The 15,529-nt window shown below is 42.6% G+C and overlaps 2 protein-coding genes across 13 annotated transcripts in view; both read right to left on the bottom strand.

The window, feature by feature from the left end:
- Positions 1-1,869: 1,869 nt before the first annotated feature.
- On the bottom strand, positions 1,870-9,344 carry MAGOH (mago homolog, exon junction complex subunit). Its single transcript, XM_036446873.1, has 5 exons — positions 9,169-9,344; positions 6,654-6,712; positions 4,893-5,003; positions 3,038-3,120; positions 1,870-2,121 (listed from the first exon to the last, which is right to left on the bottom strand). Exons 1-5 carry the CDS (start codon positions 9,254-9,256, stop codon positions 2,022-2,024), a joined length of 441 nt encoding a protein of 146 aa, XP_036302766.1. The 5' UTR covers positions 9,257-9,344; the 3' UTR covers positions 1,870-2,021.
- Positions 9,345-10,900: 1,556 nt separating this feature from the next.
- LRP8 (LDL receptor related protein 8) overlaps positions 10,901-15,529 on the bottom strand; it is an 83,003-nt gene continuing 78,374 nt past the window's right edge. For all 12 annotated transcript variants that reach the window (XM_045584620.1, XM_045584621.1, XM_036445217.2 and 9 more), the window contains one exon: positions 10,901-15,495. In XM_045584620.1, coding sequence (XP_045440576.1) covers positions 15,457-15,495 — 39 coding nt within the window. In that variant the 3' untranslated portion in view covers positions 10,901-15,456. The remainder of the gene's footprint in view (positions 15,496-15,529) is intronic.

Genomic DNA, 15,529 nt, shown 5'->3' on the forward strand with positions numbered 1-15,529 from the left:
TTTTGGTATCTACTTTACCACCACGTAGTCTCATTGCCCCAGGTACCCTCCTATAGAGTCAGGAACCCTGACACCTCAGGTCCCAGATCTGCACCTCACCCGCTGCCCCGTTACCTCTGAAGGAGGCAGAGTAGGGTGTGCATATGCTGGGAGTAGTGGGAGCACTGGCTTAGTCCAATTTGGGACCTCGTCCTAAGTTAGCTTGCCTTGAGGGATGGGAGCTCTGCCCAGTCACTTCCCCTCAGTCAAGTGACTTATTTTCTTATTTTAAAAAAATACATACTTTATTGATTTTTTTATAGAGAGGAAGAGAGAGGGATAGAGAGCTAGAAACATCGATGAGAAACATTGATCAGCTCCCTACTGCACCCCCCCCACTGGAGATGTGCCCTCAAGCAAGGTACATGTCCTTGACCAGATTGGAACCTGGGACCCTTGATTCCGCAGGCCTATCCACTGAGCCAAACTGGTTTCGGCTCAAGTGACTTATTAAGACCAGTTCCTTTCAGTGCCACAACCTATTTAACCAGCAAGTTCCTACAGATTCACTTAAATTCCTACACTACCTATACCCATTATAGTCGGCTTTGTTTTAAAATCTTCATGAGGATATCTTTTCCCATTGATTTCTAGAGGAAGGGAGGGAGGGAGGGAAGCACTGGCATGAGACACATGGACTCACTGCCTCCCACATGCACCCCTACCAGGGCCGGGGAACCTGCAACCAGGGTAGGAGGTACGCTCTTCCCACAACCTGTCAGTCCCCAGGCGGACACCACCATCTAGGTCAGATCTCAGTTCTTACTAGCTGTTGGTAGTCTGATTTCAAAATGGACTGGGGCCCTGGCTTGATTGAATGTTGTCCTGTGCACTGATTCGATTCCTGGTCAGGGCATATACCCAGGTTGGAGGTTTGATCCTGTTGTGATACATACGGGAGGAGACCAATCGATGGTCCTCTTCCTCTCTTTAAAGTCAATAAAAAATATTTTTAAATGTATTGGAAAACTTTACCGAGACTAGGCATTTTATCCCTTATATTAGTTTCTTCCATAATGAAATAACTGTAAATAGTATCTATCTATAAAAGATGATTTTAAAAAACCCAACCACAATACAATTTTACACCTAAAAAAAAAAAAAAAGACATTTCATTAAAATCAAATATCCAGCGTTCAAGTTTTTGTAATGTCAATTTAAAATTTTTTGATTCATGATCCAAATGGGACCCAAACATTGCTTCATGCTCCATCTCTAGTTTGTTTTATTGTTTATGTTTTACTGAAGAAACCAGATCCCTTGCCCTGGACTTTTCTCTGATTATTGCTGATTGGACTGCCACTATATTTTTTAACACATTTATTTTTTAGCGATTTGAGGAGGAGACATCGATTTGTTGTTCCATTTAGTTATGCATTCATTGGTTTATTCTCATATGCTCTGAGTGGGGATTGAGCCTGCAACCTTGGCATATTGGGACAATACTCTAACTAACTGAGTTATAAAGCCAGGGCTTTATTTTCTTGTTTCCTATGAATTGGCAGTTTTGTCTACAGAGTCAATTCAGTTAGATTTTGGGGCAATACTTTACACAGGATGTTAGTGTTTTAAGAAGGAAGTAGTTCCTGGCTGGTGGCTTCGCCAGTTTGGAGCGTCATCCTGTACACCAGAAGGCTGCGGGTTCTCCTGGTCAGGGCACACTCCGAGGTGGTGGTTTTGATCCCCAGTTGGGACACGTGTAGGAGGTGGCTGATTGATGTTTCTCTTGCATCAATGTTTCTGTCTCTCTCTAAAAATCAGTAAAAACAGATCCTCGGGTGACCTCTCTGAAATCCATAATATATTTATACACACGTTTAGAAGTCTCTATAAAACAATAATTGCATTTTGTTATGTATTTATTAAAGACAATCATTTACAGTTCATAAAAAAAATATTGGCCTGATATACACAAAAATTTCCTGATAATGGTAATGAAAACCAGCTACTCCCACCCCCTTGTGTCCACACCAATATTCAGTTTAGATTGGTTTAATCTTGAAGTGTAATCCAATAAGACTGAAGACCAAACACTTCAGGTCCTGGACAAGATAATAAAATACTCGTAAGCCTTCTGGGTCCCTAAAATGCAAAAGGGAAAAAAATGTTTAAAAAGCAGAGACAACTTGCAAGATAATACCATTTAACACAAATTATGTACCAAGGCATTGTACTTATAAGGTATTTACAGAATTAAAACTATGCCCAAAACACAGGAGCCAAAGAGGTTTTCAAATTCTGAAACATACATTATAATTTGTCCTGACAACACAAATTTTAAAATTTATATTCCAAATAATTTCAAGTTTCATCCAAGTCAGACTTTAAGATGTGCTAGTCTGAATGACTAACACCGAGGAAGGTAGTTAGACTTATCTTAAGCACTTGTATTGGCATATTTCATTTTTCTGTTCTGGACAGATTCCTACCCACGTTGGCTGCTCCAATTACATTACTCTGTGTGTCACTAAGAAGCTATTAACTAGAGGCCTGATGCATGAAATTTATGTCAGGGGCTCAGCCCTCGCAGCCCCAGCTTTGTCCTGAAAGTAGTCCAGAAGGTCATTTGTTTGGCCTTTTGGCCTAATTAGCATAACAGGCTTTTATGCTAATTAGACCTGCCAGCCAAATGACCTGGACTAAGCCACTGCAGCAGGGGTGAGACAGAGGCAGATAGGGGCGATCAGGCAGGCAGAGAGGTTAGGGGCGATCAGGCAGGCAGGCAGGGTGGTTAGAAGCCAGAGGTCCGATTGCAAGAGGGTGCAGGCTGGGCTGAGGGACATGACCTCCTCCCCCTGCCGCATGAATTTGTGCACTGGGCCTCTAGTTATAGATAACTGGACAAAAGGTCAAAAGCAATAGGAGCAAGCCTTGAAAATAATTTAGAGCCTCTCCATCTGTACCAGATCTTACCATAATGGTCCTAATTTGGTTAAGGATTTCATATCAATCTGCTGTAAAACAGACACATCTGGATATACAGATGATGTACACTTACTTGGATTGATTGACATCAATGAGGGAACCAATTTTTGATGTTGTGAAAGAAATGTGTTCATCTCCAATGACGATTTCAAGCTCCTGGAAACATTAAAAAATGTTTAAAATCAAGCCAAATTGGATTTTCATTAAGTACATAGGAAGTTCATCTGCCAAATCACACAAACACTATCTACTACACCTAAACAAGACAATTCACTCTGAGGACTAAATTGCACTAGGTACTAGAAACAGAGATAAATACTCCCTTGAATAGCTCATTCTTTGAGGAAGTTGTGTCTGTAATTTGGAAGAAATCACATAATTGTTTTTATTTTTATTTTTTTTTATTTTATTGATATTTTTTACAGAGAGGAAGGGAGAGAGATAGAGAGCTAGAAACGTTGACGAGAGAGAAACATCGACCAGCTGCCTCTTGCACACCCCCTACCGGGGATGTGCCCACAACCAATGTACATGCCCTTGACCGGAATTGAACCTGGGACCTTTCAGTTCGCAGACCAACGCTCTACCACTGAGCCAAACCGGTTTTGGCACATAATTGTTTTGTATGTGTGTTTTTGTTAAGTGTGGAGTAGCATATATAAATATGTTTTACAAATCCCAAGAATCTAACTTTTCTGAGCAATCTGGGGAAATTCTGGACAATGATAAATGCAATGAAGATGATCAAACTTTTTTTTTTTTTTAATGATGGAGAGAGGTGTTTTCTTTATTGATTTGGAGTCCGTCCTTTAATAATTTTCAGAAGAAAGCCAAAAAGTGGCGTCAGGCTCAGTAGAGACATTGATCAAAGATTTGTAAAAATGGCAGGTTTGCAAACCTTGGGTAAGGTACATCAAATAAACCTATTTTTCTTGTTCTCTGAAAGCGAAGTATTTCCTGTTGTGTACACCAAACAAGTCAGTACAGACTAATGATGTGACAATTGGCTGCTAGAATATTCGCTGCTAGTATTAGTGGAGAGAATTGGTGCACCTGCGAGTAAGGTGCATAAGGGAAATGAATGTAACACGATAGTAGTCAGTCATTAGTGAACATTATATTTCATTACTAATAATTATGTATAATGGGATATTGTAAAAATAAGTTATAAAATTTTTATTAAAACGTTTTTTACATACCATTATATTGGCTGGGCCATAAAAATATTCGTTGTGGACCACAAATTTGACATACTTGTACTAGAGAGTGTAAAATTAGTGGCATACAGTAAGCTCTTACTTAAATTGTTAGTTGGTTCTGTGACTTGAAGCAAAGCGACAGAGTATAACAACTTTATTAGTCTAATTGATAGAAATAATAGTTAAATTCATATGGCATCTCATCTACATAGAACGATGTTATTTGAGGACCTGCTGTATATAAACACATTTACATTTTACAAGATTACTTTGGCTTCAGGATGGAAAACGGGCTGCATAGGGTAAGAGGAGAAATAAATCAATTAGAAGTCTGGATTAGGAAAGCAGCAGATGAGGTTAGTTGGTAGCATGATTTTCCTTCCATTAGACTGTTGGCTACTGAAATACCTATGTTCTATTTATCTTTGTATCTTCACACTGCTTTGTCTATAGGAGTTGTTCAGTGAGGTGGGCAGCAAAGCCCTAAGTGGGAGCGGGAAGGTCACAAGAAGAAACTCAGGGCTGGGCTCTCGGTGTTCAGCACCACTTGCTCTCTGTTCCTCCCTGTGGGTTCACTGCTTCCTTAGATCCAGGTGCTGGTACCCTGCCTCGCGTAGGGCTCCATAATGCACGCATGCACACACACCAGTGGAGGATTCAATGTCACATGGAGAGTAGTCATCTTACTTGTAGTATTTCTGCGCTGGAGACAGCTGCTAAAACACTCACCTGCCGGCCCACTCTGTCCGGGGGAGGCCACAGAGCATCATCCTCTTTGGTAATTTCACTGTCATCAATTATCCTCTTCAGTTCCTCCATCACGCTCTTATGTACATAAGCCTGAAAGCATGTTAAAAAACAGATTTAAGTTGTATTCCTAAGCAGCATTCTCCTCAGGTAGCGATTGAAGATAACAAAGACTGCTCCTGAAAACTCACTTCTGGCACCTCTGCAAATGGGAAGACACTGAGGCTTGGCCTCGGCATGCTGAAGAGGGCAGGGTCAGAAGCGCCCAGTGACCACCTCAGTCCCCATATGCCTGTTTCTGCTTCTTGGCACATCCTATTCACATGGACCTCTCCTTACCTACACATCTCACTCACACCTACACCCAAAACAAAAGTCTGTGTGTAACCTGGTTATTCTTAGATGACATGCTTCTGAAAAGCAGAGACATGTCTTTTAAATACACTCTCTATATTAGTTTACATTAAAAAGAAGAAGAAAAAGAGGCCCAGCCAGCGTAGCTCAGTGATTGTCCTATGAACCAAGAGGTCACAGTTCGATTCTTGGTCAAGGGCACATGCCTGGGTTTCGGGCCTGGTCCCCAGTGTGGGGCGTGCAGGAGGCAGCCAAACAATGATTCTCTCTCATCATTGATGTTTCTCTCTCTCTTTCTCCCTTCCTCTCTGAAATCAATAAAAAAAAATTTTTTTAAAAAGGATGCTGACATGTGTAGTTAAGCATAAAACTGACTGCTAATTAAATATAGTAGTATGAAAATATACTGATTGTTAACATAGTTTCAAATGTTAACAAAGAGATTAACAGGTAAGCGTAGCTTTGCTGTGTTTTTTTTTTTAATATATTTTTTTTATTTTTTGCAGAGAGGAAGGGAAAGAGATAGAGTTAGAAACATCGATGTGAGAGAAACATCCATCAGCTGCCTCCTGCACACCCCCTTCTCCCCCCCCACTGGGGATGTGCCCACAACCAAGGTACATGCCCTTGACCGGAATCGAAACCGGAACCCTTCAGTCCGTAGGTGGACGCTCTACCCACCAAGCCAAACAGGTTTCAGCTGTAAGTGTAGATTTGATGAAAACTTAATGTTGTAGTAGAAGTCACACCAAAATGGAGCACATGACAGAGGCAGGAATAGGTTTGAATTCCTGTTCTACCCCTTACTGACAGGGGTGACTTTGAACAAGTTCTATAATTCATACCTGGGCTTTCACAGTCTTATCTGTAAAGGGTATCTAATATCCATCATCTGGGCTTACAATCAGGATCAAATGAGATCATGTATGTAAAACATCTACTGTCATGCTTGACATCTAACATGCATTCAATAAGGTTAACGGTTTTTCCACGCTTCCTTCCCATTCAAATGCGAATTAGAGGTCCGCTGAGCGCTGTGCACCAGGGAATATACCAAGCCCTTTGAGGGGGGAGTAGCTCTTATTTGTTTTTACTGCAGATGAAGAAAGTGAACTTATCAAGGTCAGCCAGGAAATTTGCCCAAGGCCACATGGTTAGTAAGCAGCAGATTCAGGGTTCAAGCAAAGATCTGCAAGACTTGATGTGATATCCAGTAACTGATTCAGTGTTGTGAAAGAAAATATAAACTAAAAGACTTGAGAAAAACATAAAAAGCTGTCTACAGACATGTTTATTCTTTCCTATTTATCTTTCATTACTACTCCCAGAAAGAACAAAAAAAGACGAAAGGCCCAACTGTAGTGATGAGTCTCTCAGAAGGCTCATTACCTCTTTTCTGATCATGACATCATTTTTGTAATTGCTGTTGTTGGCATATCTCAATTTCCCTGTGAGGGGGGAAAAACATAATTAAAACACATGACTAAATCATCACTAGCCTACTAACACTATCAGTTGTTGCTTAAAACGTATTCTTACTTTTTAGATATTTACACTTTTAGTGTTTCAACAATACATTTTTTCCAGTTCGTCACTGTAGGCTATTAAATAGTTGCACAACCAAAAAACTACAGCTGATGCTCAATTATAGATCTTGCAAAAGGTGGCTCAGGTATGACAGACGAACACAGGAAGACTCATATTTCTGCAGGATAATGTCCTAAGCTGAAAACAGGGATAGTAGTTGGTAACTTACCTGCACACAAGGTCTGCTGAGGCTCAAATGAGTTATGTAAGCCTTTGAAAAATATAATTTACACACATTATCCTGCGACTGTAAAAATCTGACATATTCCTGTGACAGAAAAGCTGTGGTGTTAGTCCGGGCCGGTGTGGCTCAGTTGGAATGCTATCCCGGGCATCAAAGGGTTTCGTGTTTGATTCCCTAGACGGGGTGGGTACAAGGCAACCAATAGGTGTTCTCTCTCACATCAATGTTTCTCTCTCTAAAATCAATGAACATGTCCTTGGGTGAAGATTGAAAAAAAAGTTGTCGTTTTATCATTTAACACATTTGGTATACGAGGCTCTTTGTGTATCTATGCACTCATCAGCCTATTCTGGGTACGAAGAAGATAAAAGAGCCAAATTAAATGATGCCTCACTGTACTCTTCCCTTTCAGTTCATTCTCCACACAGTGGACAAAGTGATGAATAACAGAAAGATCTGACCAGTTTACTCTAATACTCTGGCACGGGCCATAGCTTCTTGATAAAATCCAAATTCAACATGGCATACTGCTCAACTGAGCCTCTGCCTGCCTTTCCAGGCTCACTCCCGCAACAGCTGTCTCTCACGTCAGACTACAGCAAGTCCTCGGGTGACGTCTGAGATCCGTTCGATTTTCACCATAAGTCAGAACCCACCCACATGAGCACCTACGTCACTCACATGGAGCACATACACACAGTAATGAAGGGAAACAGTAAAAAAAAAAAAAAAAAAAAAGAAAGATAATTTCTGACCTTTACTTGTGAATAAATAAAAAACATAAAGTACATATGTACATAGGTCAAAATGATGGACCTTTTTTTTTTTTAATAAATAAATGGGAGCTGGTGACGTAACCACGTCGAGTCTGATGTAACCGGAGGGCTGTCTGTACTTGGTTTCTGTCTGAAACATCCCATGCACTTTGTGGTTTTCAGCCATTAATGCTGCCCAAAATGTATTCTTAACTCCTGTCTGCCTAAGCAACCCCTACAGTCACTGAAACCCCCCCCCCTTCCCTCATGTTTTGCAGGAAGCCTCCTCTGAACCCTCAGACTAGATGAGGTGCCTTCTGTTTCTTTCGTCCACAGCACCTAACACACTGTCTTGGCACTGTTTACAAGCCTACTTCCTTCACAAACGTGGCTTGTCAGATTCATCTCTGTGCCCCCATTTAGGAGATTTCTGTCATCTTCGATCCCTTTTCCTTCACCACTGTGCCCCCTTCCCTAAATCCTATAACTGACAGTGATATTGGTTCTGCCTTTAACAGTATCCTAAATCCTTCTCTCCACTTTTACTTTCACCCTAGTCCCTACCAACATTCCTTCTTCTGCCTGGACAATTGTTGGCTGTCTCCAAATAAGTAGCCCTGTTTCCACTTTTGCTCATTCTGTACCCGATTACTAGAATATTTTTTTCAAGAACAGATCACACCTCCTCTCTGCTTAAAACTTTTCCATTGCTTCCTGTTGTACTCAGAATAAAATCCAAACTCCTGACCATGGCCTATAAAGACCCACGTGTTGTGACCACAGCCTGCTTATCCCAAATTATCTCCTCCCCTCCTCCCCAGAGCTCATTCCTCTTCAGCCACATTAGCCACTGCAATATGCCTAGCTCACCCCCGCCCTCTGACCTGACACATGTCACCCCCTCTGCCTAGAATGCTCTCTCTGAGCGTCACAAGGCTGGCTCCTTCTTGTCAATCAAGGTTCAGTTCAAATATCCCCTTTTCGGAGAGCTCTCCAACGGTCATCCTATTTAAAACCAGCCCGTCATTTTGTTTTATTTCCTGGCCACTCATCACTAACTGGAATCTCTTGGATGATTTCTCTCCCGGCCCTAGAATAAAAGTTCCACGAGAGAGGAAGCTCGTCCACCGTCCACGTCTGTATCCCAGGTAGCAAGTGACAGAGAACCTGGTACAAAGCGGGCGATCGCTCAATGCTTGCCGAAGCATTCTGGTAAAAAAAAAAAAATGTCACCACAGAAGACCCTGCACCTGGACAAAGAGAACCAGGGGGGCGGACACAGGCGTGCTTCTTACAGATCCGTGCCTTCCTCCAGTTCCCCGCACGGTCCCGGCCGCCCCAGGCCCAGTCCCCGCGCCCGAGACCGCTCTGCTCTCACCGTCCGGCCGGAACTCAAACTCCAGGAACTCGTGCCCGAACTTGCCCTTGTGACCCACGTAGTAACGCAGGTAAAAGTCACTCTCCATGGCTCGCGAAACGCCACCGAGACCGGGCTTTTAACGGCGAGCAGCAGCGCAGTGCGCGCCCGGCAGTGACGTTCAGCGGCGCGCGGAAGTGACGTAAGGCGACGCCGTCGCACTCAGTTCCTCTCGCGCCTGCGCCGGGAGGTGGGGGGGGACAAGGCTGCCCGCCCCTCTCGGTGGAAACGACGCCCCTTTCACAGGGAGGCGGGGTCAGGGGAGCCCGAGGCCACGCCCCTTCAGCCGAAGCAATTACCATGTAGGGGTCAAGGTTACAAGCTGGGGGAGTGCAGAATACCGTGGAATTATGGGAGCACGTGCTGTGGCTCTACCCCAGTCTTCTGAAGGAATGTTCCAGAGAGGGCCCAGGACTGTGTGGTTAGAATACAGAACGAGGCTGTGAAGGTAGTGACCAAAGTCGGGTAAGGAACAGACGCTACGTCATCAGGTTCTTCACAAGTCGTATTAAGAAGCGCAGGCTCAAACCTAAGGGTAATTGGATTTTCATGCAAGGGAAGCAGATGAAGAGCGTTAAACATGACATGACCTATTGCATTTTTGAAAGATCACTCTGGTGGCAGTGTTGCGGATTGGATTGGAAAATGCAAAGATTAGCCCTGCCAGTGTGGCTCAGTGGTTAAGCATCAACCTATGAACCAGGAGATCACGGTTCAATTCTCCGTCAGGGCACATGCCCGGGTTGTGGGCTCCATCCCCAGTGTAGGGCATGCAGGAGGTAACTGATCAAGGATTCTCTCTTGTTGGTGTTTCTATCTCTCCCTCTCCCTCTCTCTCAAAAATCAATAATTTTTTTTATGTGGATGGGTTTGAGATGGAATATCATAATTTAAACGGTGGACAAGGAGATTAAGATGTAGCCAGAGGGGGAGGAAAGGGGAAGTAGGTGTATGGTGCCATGTAAACCAAAATATGAGTATCCCGAGAAAGGAGTACCAACAATGTTAAATATCCCTTCCAAGGTCAAGGAAGATAGGACTAAAAGTATTTACAAGATTTATATAATCAGCCAAAACCAGTTTGGCTCAGTGGATAGAGCGTCGGTTTGTGGACTGGAAGGACCCAGGTTCGATTCCGGTCAAGGGCATGTACATTGGTTGTGGGCACATCCCCGGTAGGGGTTGTGCAGGAGGCAGCTAGTCGATGTTTCTCTCTCATCGATGTTTCTAGCTCTCTATCCCTTCCCCTTCCTCTCTGTAAAAAGTCAATAAAATACATTTTTAAAAAAGACATATAATCAGGGAGGTCCTGGGTGACCTTGGTAAAAGCAACCTCAGTGGCATCGGAGTGAGGAGCAAGGCAGAAGTAGTGGGATACAAGTGGGCCAAACCTGTAATGAGTTAGGTCTGGGTATGAGAATAGAGAATGCTTCCTGAAGTACTCAAGGACAGATGAGTTGCCAGATAGAAGCAGAGAAGGAAAATCTAGGGAGAAGGCCACATGTACATGAGCACCAGGGCAGTTCCTTCACCTGTTTCCTCATCAATAAAATGGGGATTATAATATCGACAGTATTTATCTCAGGACTGTTGACGAAGATTAAGGTAATTTATGTGGAATATTGGTACATGTTAGGGACTCAGTTAATGACCATCACTCTCCCCTCATTAAAGCATCACAATGAAACAATACTTTCAGATTTTAAAAAAGGAATTTTATCTTTCTCTAGAAACAGTGCACTGATTTTACAAATGCCCACATTTGTTTTTTTAGTTCACCAAGATGATGCCAGTACAGCTAGTGAGACGCAACACACCACCCTTTGCCTCTAGAAGAGACGCCAGACTGCAAAGGGGACTGAGTACAGAAGACAATGGCATTTGGAATGATAAGACAAAAAGAGCAGGAATGGTTAGTGTGATCCAACATTCTAACATGCCTGTTACATCAAACATCAAATATGGTAATTTGGGGACGTGTGTGTGGTGTGTGTGTGTGTGTGTGTGTGTGTGTGTGTGTGTGTAGACAAACAGGGAAAATTCATTTGGGTACAATGTCGAGTTTGCGAACCAGTACTTCACCCCCAAATTAACAACAGCTTGTATAGAACAAAATGCTATTTTAAAACACATGGTTTGTACAGGTATTTTTTTTCTTGTAATTTTTGTAAAAAAAAGTATCAAAACCTTCATGTCTTTAAATATATATACATATACAGGTGGCTCTTTTAAAATTATTTTTTTATAGCACAAAGTGTTTGCAAATACAGAGGGTTTCTGCTGATTCCTGGCTATGCACATGGTGCATAGCCTGAATGAATAGGGATTCCTGATTTCTTTTATTAAGTGAAATTTGAAGCTGTAATTCCTCCACCTCTAAGTTCTCCATTTCCTGAAAATCCCCAATACCCTAAAAAATACCATGTAAAAAGACTCCAATACTTTATCTTCATGCATTGATGGGAAAGGAGGTTATATACTCCGAACCGTTTGACTGCTACCCATTTCTATTCTGTGAAATGATGAGTGTATGGCTGACGTTAGGGAGTGAGGTGGGGAGGCTCCATTCCCACCTGCGCCACACTGGACAGCGCTTGGGGTTCCCCCTGCAGACTCCACGTCTTCAAAACTTCCAGTTTTCTTTCTCTCTGTTGAAGAAATCTCAGAGGCTCTTGACAACATGGAATGCTTCTGTGAGAATCCCTCCGCCCTCGTATTAGTTTTCATAGACCATATCAAAAAGCTTCAACTCGAATATATGAAAAACAGTCACTGTTTCTCTTTGGCCACCGGAAAGCCTGAGGCTCAAGACCGCCATGTCTGCAAGTGCTGGCAACGCATCCTGCTGAATTCCCCATGCACTTGGTGCCTCATACACAGTAAGTGACCAAGGAATGTTTGCTTCACTGAACCGGAAGTTAAATAGAAGTGTTCTATAAAGTGCTTATATTGAACCTGTCTTTCCATCCAGCTCGTTTCTTGCTACGTCCCCCTTGAGCTTTTTGCTCGTTATAATGAATTGCATGCAGTTCATTGAAGTCCCCATGCTGTTTCATGCCTCGGTGTCTTAGCTGTGTTTCTTCTGCCTGAAGCAGCCTGACATCCCTACTTAGTTTGTAAGACTTAGCTTCAGGTCACTTCTCCTGTGGTGGCTTTCTTGACCCCATTCCTTATCTCCTTCGGTAGAAGTGACCACGTTGTGTCATAACATTGTTCTGAAAAGAATCTTTTCTTTTTTGTTTGTTTGTTTCCACATGTCTTCCTCTACTACTACTGTGAGCTCCGTAAGGAGAGAAAATGTTTGATTGACCTGTGCTTCTGCAGTGCCTGACAAATGGTTTCAGTGAATGCACATATTGCAATCTCAAAGAGAGACTTGGAGGGATCCATAGTGCTTATTGCCATAAATTTAAATCCAATCTCATCCTGAGGTTACACGTTAACTCAATCTATTTTTTAAATAATCATGCTGTCAAAAGTAAATAAATGAAATTTACTTTTCCCTGTTTCTGGAAGGCCATTTCTGCCAGTGCCTTCATAGTCCCATTGGGACGATAGGTAGCAGGTTTGGTGCAGTGTTCAGGCAGTGCAAAGTAGTCAACTGGAGAAAGGGAAGAAAAGGACCTGGGCCAGTTTCTTTTAAATAGAGAAAAACTGATACATGTTCTGCCCTCCTGGTGCTTCTAAGCTTCCTCCAGCTCTATGTCCAATGCCTCTGACCTGTTCTTGACTGTTGATATATGATGGCATAGGGGCAAAAAGCAACAGAAATGCAACTCATCCTCAGAATGAGGCTTAAAGCCTTCAGGACGAGAAGATGGATTTGAGTCCTCGGATTTCATCTACTTGACTACCATTCCAACACGTGAGTGTTCCACAGTTTTGTTTTTTGTACGTTGCTCCCATAGCTGCCTCTTTCAAACTGCAGTTGTAGCATATTCAGAAAACATGGGTGTCTCTGAGAAAGTTGTGTTTCATCATCATTTTGAGATATCAGGCTGAATCATCCTGATCCCATTCATTATTTTTTTCTGTGAAGGCCAGATTCTGACTGAAAGTCTAGATATTATGCATTAGACTCTATTATAATTAAAAATCTTCAGAGGCAGGTTACAGAAAAAGTTATTTGTTTTGTGTAAATTTCAATGATTTTTCATTTTCATAGTTTTTCTTCGGTCAAAAACTATTTTACTTTTTATTCTTGAAAGAATAGTAATAAGTGATTAAGCTCCATAGGAGTTGGCCGGATGTTTTTAAAATTCTATTTGGTAATGGTCATTCTAAGTCAATGCATTTTTCCCTCTGAATGGATGTTTCAGAACTATCAGCACATACATATCATGAGGAAATTGCTTGTTTATGCAAAGCATAGTGCCCAAGCTCCAGAATATGGTTGTTTTCTATTTAAAAAATAGAAAGAAAGGTCCTAGGAATAGGCTGACAGAACTCCAGAATGTCTGTCTGGAAACTCAAAGGGTAGCAAGGGGCGAGACAACCACGCATCACTGAGTTGGGGGCAACTGGGAAGTAGGGGAGAGGAATTTGCTTACAGGGGTCAAGTTCCAGGTATGTGGAGGTTAGGAACTTGTCCTCTGCTCTTACTGAAGCCATACACTCTGTTTGTCCGGTCCCTGGTTGTCCGGTGGGAATACAGTGGTAGAACAGCAGAGTTAAGACCTTGGACGATAGAGCCAGCGGGGACTGAATTCCTTCTGGGACTGTTGGATTGTTTTCGGCGGGAGAACCCACAAAGAGAGACACTTCTCCCCTTCTCCCCACGGCCCAGGAGAGGCAAAGAAAGTGTCCATGGTGAAAAAAATCTGTAGATATACCTAGAGTTTTTCCCTTTATTTACAAAGTAGTAAACCAAATTTCTGCGTGAACATACATCCGGTGTACTATAATATTGCGTATGCCATTTCCCCCTCAAATAGGACTTTAGGCTTGGCCACTTTTACCGCCTTAAGCCCCAAATTAGTTTCATCGATGCAAACACGTGATGGCAACAAACCTACGTATTACTCTTCCCCACCTGAAGGAAATGGGAGCGTAAGAGGAAGGGAGAGATGGAGATGTAACAAAACCTATTCCACCATCTTTATCCAGGGGTTCTGTGCCTAACTAAGCCAGGCCCTAGAGTAAACTTGGCCTGTTCCGGAGACATCTCCACTTAGCTCTCTATACGTAAGGTATTCAACCTCAATGAATTCAACCCAAGTGTCCTAAAGAAAAATGAAGTTACTTGAAATGCTGAACTTGAAAACAAGGAGTAGCCAAGGTTCAGACGTGCTCTCACCTGAGCTCACGAGGACTTCTGGCACTGTGTACAGTCTGTGTGCTGGCCTTAGCCACGCCAGAGGAAGCCCAGGTGGGAGTCCCAGCAGTGAGCTGAAGGGCTTTTCCTGAGTCTGGTCTCAGGAATAGCCAGAGGTGGGGAGGGTCTGCGTCTGCTGCTACATGTTCGCACACACCATGGCATCCGTTTTCTGAGCCAGATTTCCAAAGGCTAATTTCCTGAAAACTCCAGATACGCTCTTGTGGACTGGCTTAAGATATATCTATCTTTATGTACTCGAACAACAGCCATAGGCGCGCCTCTTCTCTAGTTTTCTCTCGCACACACATGCAGGCAAACACAGATGCACACAGAGTCTGTGTGGTGGGCCAATCATACCAAAAATAAATACTCTCATGTCTCTGAATTATTTATAGAACTAACTAATCTTATTTATGAAGTTTGTTAATAAATAATCTAAATTGGGGAGGGAGTTGAGGTGTTTAATGTTGATGGATAGCCACAAAGCATAATCATTTTATTTACAAAAAAAAAAACAAAACCCCAAAACTCCAAAACCTAAAAAAGCCCCCCCAAAAATCAAATACTCTCTCTGTAAATATAGTTTTTAAATGATGAGTAAGCTACTGTACCATCGGCCCCGTTTGGTTATGTACATCTTGTTAGTCACTCAGCAGTAGCCATTCCATGAATTCCTCATGGGTAGTGCAACCAGTTAAAAAGTGTATAAAACATTATACATATAAAAACTCTCACATCCTTTGGATGTTTGCAGTTCATCATAACTTTGTGGTTACCTTTCTGCAACATAAATTAAAATGACACACGCACACACAGACACGCACACGCTCACACAGACCCATACAGAAATCCTTCCATCCAGGCATACACCATCCAGAGAGTGGAGTGCATGGAACTGAATTCCGTGAGGCATGAAGGGAGTGGTCCCATCCTTAGGGCAGTCCATCATCTTCAAGGCTTAATGCCACTCGCTGGGGAGACACAAAGAAATCATCATTAGAACCA

The sequence above is a fragment of the Pipistrellus kuhlii genome, unplaced genomic scaffold (assembly GCF_014108245.1).
Source record: "Pipistrellus kuhlii isolate mPipKuh1 unplaced genomic scaffold, mPipKuh1.p scaffold_m20_p_2, whole genome shotgun sequence".
Classification (NCBI taxonomy): domain Eukaryota; kingdom Metazoa; phylum Chordata; class Mammalia; order Chiroptera; family Vespertilionidae; genus Pipistrellus; species Pipistrellus kuhlii.

Coding starts and splice junctions, on each gene's coding strand:
- MAGOH (XM_036446873.1), bottom strand. CDS start 9,256: ATGGAGAGTGACTTTTACCTGCGTTACTACGTGGGTCACAAGGGCAAG. Junction 3,121..4,892: donor CGGACAGAGTGGGCCGGCAG/GTGAGTGTTTTA, acceptor TAATGTTTCCAG/GAGCTTGAAATCGTCATTGG. Junction 2,122..3,037: donor ATTGATGTCAATCAATCCAA/GTAAGTGTACAT, acceptor TTTGCATTTTAG/GGACCCAGAAGGCTTACGAG.